The sequence below is a fragment of the Oncorhynchus keta genome, chromosome 25 (assembly GCF_023373465.1).
Source record: "Oncorhynchus keta strain PuntledgeMale-10-30-2019 chromosome 25, Oket_V2, whole genome shotgun sequence".
Classification (NCBI taxonomy): domain Eukaryota; kingdom Metazoa; phylum Chordata; class Actinopteri; order Salmoniformes; family Salmonidae; genus Oncorhynchus; species Oncorhynchus keta.
In genome coordinates this window covers 27518466-27528655 of record NC_068445.1, presented here as the reverse complement: position 1 = coordinate 27528655, position 10190 = coordinate 27518466, and the positions used below count along the sequence as shown (strand labels likewise).

Here is a 10190-nt window from a genome sequence, read left to right as displayed (position 1 = left end):
GGGCATGTTGTATTAATCGTGATAGGCTCGCGTTTTACCGGTACGGCATACCCCCACTATTTATTTAACCTGGATGCAGTACCTGGCCATACCACGTTACTTTACCCCTGAGCCTATGACATGGGGTAGAAAAGAAACAGACCCAAAAACATTCGTTTCCCATTTTTGATGATACTTTATTTCAAGATCATTGTATTAAAATTAAGTGAAACTAAAAAGGATGGCATGAACCTTTAATCAAACCTCACATACATCATCATAAATGGGCTCTTATAATACTCAATGATTTTTAGACAGAAATGTGTTTGTTGTTACAAACATGTAGACAAATTGGGTTATTTTAGTTGGTACAACCACTACATTGATTTGTGATGTCCTGGTATCTATCAGAGGGGAACACAATGGACTGGATAATTCAACGTATGTCATATCACTTCTTAATTCTTTAATGTCATAGCATTGTAAAACTACATTTGAATTCATTTGACAAACACACAAACAAAACAAAAGCTGTAAACCCGAACCTTGAACATTCTTGATAGGGAAACCCAACCAACCGTGTCATCAAACTGCAGTATGGAGAACTTATAGAAAACATACCTACACAGAGGAAAGCCAGGCAGGCCACTGTGAGTAACAGCTTCAATAACATCATAGGGGGGCAGCATGTTTCATGTTATTGGTCTGTCTTCATGATGCTCAAACCTCTGTAGAATTCACTATAGAGTAATAAAGATACATTTGAGCTGCATGATATGAGCTGGGTTATTCAGCATGCGATTTGGTGCTCGTATCAGGATTATATTACTGTTGAATAAATAATACTTTTTAAAAGGCCATCAGGATGGATTAAGGTGGATAAAACATCAGGTAGGCCACAGCAAGGTGCTCGACCTGACGCCTTACATGATATAGAAAAAGAGCGAAAAACAGTAACATACTGTGTGTGTCAACCTCATCCTACAAACCACTAGATTGGATTTGAGAATGACATGGTTATGCCTACAGTATTAACTGTTGACAGAACAATAGGCATGGTAGTGAATGAGTCAGGCGGAGGAATTTCATGTTGCATTCTCAAACTCCAGCGTGTGACTCCAGAGTTGATAACAGAGAGACACAGAAGTGCATTTGGTTTGGAGGACCGAAGAGAGAAGTTCAGAAAACAGGGAGCATTGGAATAAGTAAAGGGAGAAAGTAGCAAGGGAAAACAGAATTTAGAATGACATGTAATACAGGTAGAGCCAGGAACTTATCCAGTCCTGGCCAGAAGAAACTCTGGGATCCCACTAGATAACACAACCACAAAGTCAGATTCTACAGCCTCAAAGTCAAAATTAATGGAAACATATATATATATTTGCTCTTACTTTAAGGTTAGGGTAAAATCAGATTTTAAGAAGATTAATTGTAGAAATGGGCCGAGCTTAGGCATCATTTCTATGTTGCCCTGTTTATCAAGTGTCGGAATAAAACTTGTCAATAATCAACTGACTGGCTTTCTTGATGTCTATAGTATTCTCTCTGGTATGCAATCTGGTTTCCGCGCAGATTATGGATGTGTCACTGCAACCTCAAAGCTTTCTTAGTGTCCAACAAGCTTTCGCTACCCTTAACCTTGTTCTGAACACCTCCAAAACAAAGGTCATGTGGTTTGGTAAGACGAATGCCCATCTTCCCAAAGGTGTTATTACTACCTGAGGGTTTAGAGCTTGAGGTAGTCACCTCATACAAGTACTTGGGAGTATGGCTCGACAGTGCAGTGCTTAACTCAGCACATATCAAAGCTGCAGGCTCAAGTTAAATCTAGACTTGGTTTCCTCTATCGTAATCGCTCCTCTTTCACTCCAGCTGCCAAACTAACCCTGATTCAGATGACCATCCTACCCATGCTAGATTACGGAAACATTATTTATAGATCAGCAGGCGAGGGTGCTCTCAAGCGGCTAGATGTTCTTTACCATTCGGCCATCAGATTTGCCACCAATGCTCCTTATAGGACACATCACTGCACTCTATACTCTTCAGTAAACTGGTAATCTCTGTATACCCGTCGCAAGACCCACTGGTTGATGCTTATTTATATAACTCGCTTAGGCATCTCTCCCCCCTATCTCAGATGTCTACTGCAGCCCTCATCCTCCACATACAACACCCATTCTGCCAGTCACATTCTGTTAAAGGTCCCCAAAGCACACACTTTCCTGGGTCGCTCCTCTTTTCACTTCGCTGCAGCTAGCGACTGGAACAAGCTGCAACACTCAAACTGGACAGTTTATCTCAATCTCTTCATTCAAAGACTCAATCATGGACACTCTTACTGACAGTTGTGGCTGCTTTGCATGATGTATTGTCTCTTCCTTCTTGACCTTTGTGCTGTTGACTTTGCCCAACGTTTGTACTGCTACCATTGTTGTGTTGCTGTCATGGTTTGTTGTTATGTTGTTGTTTTAGGTCTCTTTTTATGTAGTGTTGAGTCCCTCTTGTAGTGATGTGTGTTTTGTCCTATATTTATATTGTATTTATTTTTTTAATCCCAGGCCCCTGTCCCCGCAGGAGGCCTTTTGTCTTTTGGTAGGCCGTCATTGTAAATAAGAATTTGTTCTTAACTGACTTGCCAAGTTAAATAAAGGTTCAAATTTTTTAATAAACTCAATAAATAATTATGACAGTGTGGCTGTGTTGACTCGAATTGATCCAAACTCTGGGCCGTTGGTTATAAGGAATGGATGGGAGCATGAGAAGAAAAGTAGTAGCAGAAGCACACAAAACCATTTTGCCTGCTATTCTCACTCACAAAAGGAACGCAAAGGGTAGCAAAGAGATTGGAAAAAGGAACCAGAAATGACACAACAGAGAGACCAATTCCAGGCTTTAGCTTACTAAAAATGCTGTAGACACATTAAGATGGATAGTCTCTTATCGCCACCTATTTGACTGTGCAAACAACTCCATTAAATATGCTTTTGTGTGTCGTGTCACACATTCTGTGGTAGCTAGTTCAGTTAGATAGCAGAGCCCACAGTTTGTGTGGATAAATCCTGAAATGCATTTACACAGGGAATGTACCATAGCCACTCCCTTCCCTATATTTTCTTTATTTATTCCCCACCATCGGAAACCTCCCTCTCTCTTTTACAGTAGTAGTATTGGTGCAGAGGCCAGAGAGCGGAGAGCCGAGCCTCTATGTCCGCACCTGGAATTTGCCGGCCTTGGTCATGTACTTGATGCCTTTGAATGGTTTGTATTTCTCCCCGTACATATCCAACCGATTCACCTTCAGTCCTGGAGAAGAACAAGTCAATTAAAAGGAGAGAAGGTGTCACATGTCTATTTAATATGTATTCTGCAGAAAGTCATATAAATCATTGATTTGGCCATTGCAAGAGAAGTAGCACACATCCCTTTTGGAAACAGATGCAAACCTCTGTGGGTATCCGATAGAGCAAATACAAATAGAGTATCTTGTCTCCATCTAGTGGTAGAAGGTGTTACTGTGAATAAACTGTGTGGATGTCATGTGGCTGACTAATATGGAGTTAGTAGATACAATATTAATATATTATCTAGGGTTAGATATTTCTTTCATCACAAAATTATTACGGTTAAGAATATGGGTAAAGTTAACTAATACTAGTTCAGCGGCTAAGGAGCAACTGCTACTCTAGAGTGTAATAACCAATTCTGATAAGGTGCGTTTAACCTGAAAGGGCCGACTGTTGGATCTTGAACTGGATGTTGATGGTGGGGTTCTCGTCTGGCTTGGAGGCCCCTGCCTGCAGGCTCATAGAGCCCTTTAGACTAGGCAGCTTCTGAGGGTTGATTTTACCCACGTCCCATGACAAGAGCTGCAAAGGGACAACACAGCAACCTTCCACTGTTATTCCCACACAGGGAGAAGGGTATTGTTTTGAACGCAAACAGGTGGGTGCGAGGAGGAATTAACCAAATGTAAGATTATACAGTCATTCGGAAAGTATTCAGGCCCCTTGACTGTTTTCACATTTTGTTACGTTATAGCCTTATTCAAAAAAGAAATATCCCTCATCATTTATACACAATACTCCATAATGACAAGGCATAAACAGGTTTAGAAATGTTTGCTAATTCATTAAAAATATCACATTTACATACGTATTCAGAGGGGAGTTTATCCCATTCTTCTCTGCAGATCCTCTCAAACCCTGTCAGGTTGGATGGGGAACGTCGCTGCACAGCTACTTTCAGGTCTGTGTTGATCAGGTTCACGTCCGGGCTCTGGCTGGGCCACTCAAGGACATTCAGAGACTTGTCCCGAAGCCACTCCTGGCGTTGTCTTGGCTTTGTGCTTTGGGTCATTGTCCTGTTGGAAAGTGAACCTTCACCCGAGTCTGAGGGCCTGTGCGAGTCTGAGGTCCTGTGTGCTCTGGAACAGGTTTTCATCAAGGATCTCTCTGTGCTTTGCTCTGTTTATCTTTCTCTCAATCTTGACTAATCTCCCAGTCCCTGCAGCCGAAAAACATCCACACAGCATGATGCTGCCACCACCATGCTTCACCATAGGGATGGTGCCAGGTTTCCTCCAAACATGACACTTGGCATTCAGGCCAAGGAGTTAAATCTTGGTTTCATCAGAACAGAGAATCTTGTTTCTCATGGTCTGTGAGTCATTTAGGTGCCTTTTGGCAAACTCCAAGCAGGCTGTCATGTGCCTTTTACTGAGGAGTGACGCCTGTCTGGCCTATCTACCATAAAGGCCTGTTTAACAGTCTCAAGGCCATCAGACTGTTAAAACAGCCACCACTAACATTGAGTGGCTGCTGCCAACATATTGACTCAACTCCAGCCACTTTAATAATGGGAATTGATGTAAAAAAAATGTATCACTCGCCACTTTAAACAATGCCACTTAATGTTTACATACCCTACATGACTCATCTCATATGTATATGTATATACTGTAATTTATACCAGCTACTGCATCTTGCCTATGCCGTTCTGTACCATCACTCATTCATATATCTTTATGTACATATTCTTTATCCCTTTACACCTGTGTGTATAAGGTAGTAGTTGTGGAATTGTTAGGTTACTCGTTGGTTATCACTGCATTGTCGGAACTAGAAGCACAAGCATTTCGCTACACTCGCATTAACATTTGCTAACCATGTGTATGTGACAAATCAAATTTGATTTGATTGGTGGAGTGCTGCAGAGATGGGAGAACCTTCCAGAAGGACAACCATCTCCACAGAGGAACTCTGGAGCTCTGTCAGAGTGACCATCAGGATCTTGGTCACCTTCCTTGGTTTTTGCTCTGACATGCACTGTCAACTGTGGGACCTTATATAGACAGGTGTGTGCCTTTCCAAATCATATCCAATCAATTGAATTTACCACAGGTTGACTCCAAGATTTAGAAACATCTCAAGGATGATTAATGGAAACAGGATGCACCTAAGCTCAATTTCGAGTCTCATAGCAAAGGGTCTGAATACTTATGTAAATAAGGTATTTCTGTTTGTATATATTTGCAAAAATTTAGAAAAACCCATTTTCGCTTGTCGTTATGGGGTATTGTGTGTAGATTGATGACAATTTTTAGTTAATCCATTTCAGAATAAGGCTGTAACGTAACAAAACGTGGGGGGGGGGAAAAATCAAGGGGTCATAAATACTTTCCGAATGCACTGTATACCCTTTTGTATGTTTACAGCAGACACTAAACCTGTCAGGTAAATCCATGTCTGCATACACACACAGACTGTCACTCCCTTTCTCTCACACACACTCCTTTTCCCACCACCTTACCTTAGTGACAGGGTCGAAGTTGTATGTCCCCTGGGAGGGGTTGAGGTTGGTGTTGAGGACTCCTCTGGGTAGCTGGCTGCTGATTAGAACAGCCTCTAACCCCTTCCCCATGGTCTGCTTGGGGCCCAGGGTCAGCTCAAAGCGGCCCTGAGAACTACCCTCCCTAAACGTGATGTTGTGCTTGACGTACACTGGGATGGCCACCAGACTGAGGGGCAGACACAGAGTGTCAGAATAACACAGTTAGGACAGGCACAGAGACAGAAACAGCACAAAGCACACTGAACACAAAGTGTGCAAGTAAGTGAATAATGCTGAAAGAACAAGCAAATTATTTTCTGCACAGATGGCAGTTTGTTACATTGTTGTTACAACTTTTAAACATGAAACTTCAAACAAAAAATGTGGATATATAATGTAAACATTAAGAGCATTACCATACTGGCATTGCTGTAAAATATTGTTTCTGGGTTTTCCCAAGCCAAACCACAAGTGAATAATGATCCAATCTATACCAATAGATGTCCGCAACACTATACTATTGTACTTATATCTAATGCTTTGCCAAAAACATCCATTTAATAATTCATGTAACGTTAAACCAAACACAGGACGTCATCTAGCTAACATTTTACAACAACTCAAGTTTTAGTTTGAGCCCCAACTACAATGTCAATTTTGAAATACCTTGTTGACCTTAATGGGTGGAGACTGAATTAAGACAATGAAAAGAAAAAGCAAACATTCAGATACGGTGTGTGTGTGTGTGTGTGTGTGTGTGTGTGTGTGTGTGTGTGTGTGTGTGTGTGTGTGTGTGTGTGTGTGTGTGTGTGTGTGAGAGTTATGCCTTGAGCACATAACATGATGTTTAGTCTGGCTTTGCAGAGGTAAAAAAAGAGCGCAGTACTGACTTCTGGCAGCTGACGTGATAGGAGAGCAGCCGGAAGTTTCCGTCTGGGGGGATAAAGGAGAGGATCCTCTCAGCTTCCCAGCGCTTGAACCTCACACACGGGTGGAAGCTCACATCATCTAGCAGACGAGGGTTCTGAAACAGGATCAGACAGGTATATCAAGATAGAGATAAGGAGAGGTGGTTGGGGGGGAAACAGACAGGAAGTCTACAGTTACACAACACAGGTCAAAAACATTACAAACATGAATTATTTCATAAGGAGAGTAAGAGAGGGAAAGGTTATTTGCTAAGGACAAGAGTGGATATAAACTACTGGCTAGAGCACGAGTGGGCAAACTACGGATCTGGCCCGCAAGACCATTCAATGGGTTAAAAAACAAACACGCCAGGCTACTCTTGAACATCTAAAAGGAGATAGAAAGTATGTAGAAATTATAATGGACATATATTTTCAAATAACTGCCCTTTTTCTTGACCTTAAATTGCTTTTGACAAAACAAACAGGTTTGGGGGGAAAAAATCTGTGCAGCCATCCGCTGAATTTTGAAACCCTAATGTGGCCCTCGAGCCAATATTATTGCCTACCCCTGGGCTAGAGAGAGAGAGGACCCACCATGAACGAGAGAGTGAGGTCAGGCATGCCTGTTAGTTTCACACAGGCATCAATCACCCCCTGGATCTCTGCTGTGATAGTGGAGCCTAACAGTGTGTGAGAGAGATGGAGAAAGAGTCAATCAGAATGTCAAGATCTGTGTTTCTGTTGTTTTTAATGGGTCAGGTCAGGTTTAGCTGACAGTATGATGGGGCAGTGGGCCAACTATACCTGATTTATCAATGATGGCATCAACCTCCTCCACTACATCAAAATAGGCCTCGTTGTTGGTATACTTGACTCCAGTGCGTCGCCATGGCACTACAGACAACTGTCCAGTAGGGAGCTGCTCCCCTACATTGGTGCTGCCTACAGACAACAGAACAGTCAAATGACACAAACATGATGTACACATTCAGATAGTTGTGTACAGTGACATGGGTCTAAATGGAAAGTTTAAAAACATACAGTATTATTTCCAATGCTGCCAATAATATGTAAATAATTAAGAAATAATGTAAATAATGATGAACACATGTCATGACTAAGGGCCTGTTTTTCATGGTCAGGTTATGTGGTATAATACTATGAGGTTGAGGTTTTTCATGGTCAGGTTATGTGGTATAATACTATGAGGTTGAGGTTTTTCATGGTCAGGTTATGTGGTATAATACTATGAGGTTGAGGTTTTTCATGGTCAGGTTATGTGGTATAATACTATGAGGTTGAGGTTTTTCATGGTCAGGTTATGTGGTATAATACTATGAGGTTGAGGTTTTTCATGGTCAGGTTATGTGGTATAATACTATGAGGTTGAGGTTTTTCATGGTCAGGTTATGTGGTATAATACTATGAGGTTGAGGTTTTTCATGGTCAGGTTATGTGGTATAATACTATGAGGTTGAGGTTTTTCATGGTCAGGTTATGTGGTATAATACTATGAGGTTGAGGTTTTTCATGGTCAGGTTATGTGGTATAATACTATGAGGTTGAGGTTTTTCATGGTCAGGTTATGTGGTATAATACTATGAGGTTGAGGTTTTTCATGGTCAGGTTATGTGGTATAATACTATGAGGTTGAGGTTGTTATGGTCAGGTTATGTGGTATAATACTATGAGGTTGAGGTTTTTCATGGTCAGGTTATGTGGTATAATACTATGAGGTTGAGGTTTTTCATGGTCAGGTTATGTGGTATAATACTATGAGGTTGAGGTTTTTCATGGTCAGGTTATGTGGTATAATACTATGAGGTTGAGGTTTTTCATGGTCAGGTTATGTGGTATAATACTATGAGGTTGAGGTTTTTCATGGTCAGGTTATGTGGTATAATACTATGAGGTTGAGGTTGTTATGGTCAGGTTATGTGGTATAATACTATGAGGTTGAGGTTTTTCATGGTCAGGTTATGTGGTATAATACTATGAGGTTGAGGTTTTTCATGGTCAGGTTATGTGGTATAATACTATGAGGTTGAGGTTTTTCATGGTCAGGTTATGTGGTATAATACTATGAGGTTGAGGTTGTTATGGTCAGGAAAAAGTGGTGACATAGTGACTGTGTAGAGGCAGACATGGTAATCTTCAGCCACCTGTGATGGTGTTAACCACTGTGCGCAGGATGGTGGGTGGCTTGATGAGCTCTTTGAGGATGTTGGACTCTGTGGCCAGGGGGAAGCCATTGTCCAGCATCTCTTCTAGCAGCTCATATACTACCACCACATTGTCCTTGATCGCTGCCTCTGTGCACACCCCAAAATAGTCCTAATAACAGGGAGGGATGAGTATATTCTGATCAATGACTTACGACTTCCTTTAAAAAAGTAAAAACACTTGTAACTTAACAATAAGACAATCAGTAACTCAGAGAGAGTGACCAGTTCTAAGACTCTAGCCTGCTGGACAGATTACATTGCAAAGTAGACCTAGGTGGTGGTGATGAAGAGCCTGAACAAGTACAAGTGAAAGGATGAAAAGTTAGTATACCAAGTACAAACCTGGAATGTATCAACTACCCTGTGTAGGAACTCGATGACAAAGAGCGGCGGCACCTCGCTCTGGATGACCGCCACAAAGTAGATGCGGTGCCTGAGGACGCTGATGAGGTAGTGGTGGGGGGTCGGGATGACGGGGGGCACATTCTCCGGCTCACTGGCGCGCTCTTGCGCCTCGAAGAAGTAGTCGCACACGGAGCGGCTCACAACGCTCTTCCAGTGTTTCTCCAGGAAAATGTCCCCGGAGGAATTCACGAGGAACAGGCTGTGGATCATTTTGGCTGGAAGCTGAGATAGGAAAATAAGAATTTAGCGACTCTAAAACGGTTTTAGCTATACCATCCCATGCAGTTGGAATAAAGTCTGAGTTACGCCGCGCTTGTGGTACCTTCAATAAATATAGACATACATATATGAGCATTGACAATGTTTCATGTTGGGTGACACGATTTCATTAAATATTCGGTCCTGCTATCAGGTTCCGCAGTGGGCGGCCGTGCTACGGGTAGGTTACCTGCATGCACACGAACCTGTGCAGTAATAAGATGAGTCGACGGTAATATGGTATTTTACTGGAAGACGGGCCTGCATCTGTATCCCTACAAACATCCGTGATTCAGACCCTCCTCCCGCCACACACAGTTGTCTTGTGACAGCAGGCGATCCCGTCATTCAGCGATGGTGAATACCGAGAACGGAATTAATCATGCATTGCTCTCAATATTTTACTGCTATTCCGTCTGTTTAGAAAGTGTAATTACATACCAAAGACAATCTATTGGTGTTTTCCTCTCGCCTTCACCTTTTCTCAATGAAAGATTAGAAAATGCCTTCGCTTCTTCTCCGTTAGCTGGAACGGAATGAGGAAGCTGACACCAGAGAGGACCAATCGGAGACGAGAAAC

General features: G+C 42.0%; 1 protein-coding gene and 1 long non-coding RNA gene across 4 annotated transcripts; one reads left to right on the top strand and one right to left on the bottom strand.

Moving 5' to 3' along the window:
- Nucleotides 1–425: 425 nt before the first annotated feature.
- On the bottom strand, nucleotides 426–10156 carry LOC118358470 (AP-3 complex subunit mu-2). Of its 3 annotated transcripts, none has more exons than XM_035736346.2 (9): nucleotides 10052–10156; nucleotides 9290–9574; nucleotides 8885–9056; nucleotides 7527–7664; nucleotides 7317–7402; nucleotides 6702–6835; nucleotides 5791–5998; nucleotides 3704–3848; nucleotides 426–3285 (listed from the first exon to the last, which is right to left on the bottom strand). In XM_035736346.2, exons 2-9 carry the CDS (start codon nucleotides 9560–9562, stop codon nucleotides 3185–3187), a joined length of 1257 nt encoding a protein of 418 aa, XP_035592239.1. In that variant the 5' UTR covers nucleotides 9563–9574; nucleotides 10052–10156; the 3' UTR covers nucleotides 426–3184. The 3 variants fall into 3 exon arrangements, with proteins under 3 accessions (XP_035592239.1, XP_035592237.1, XP_035592238.1); XM_035736344.2 differs by having other exon boundaries at nucleotides 9801–10152; XM_035736345.2 differs by having other exon boundaries at nucleotides 9817–10152.
- Nucleotides 7673–8875, top strand: LOC127911717 (uncharacterized). Its single transcript, XR_008079069.1, has 3 exons — nucleotides 7673–8377; nucleotides 8421–8640; nucleotides 8684–8875. It is a non-coding gene; the product is annotated as an uncharacterized LOC127911717 (long non-coding RNA).
- Nucleotides 10157–10190: the final 34 nt, after the last annotated feature.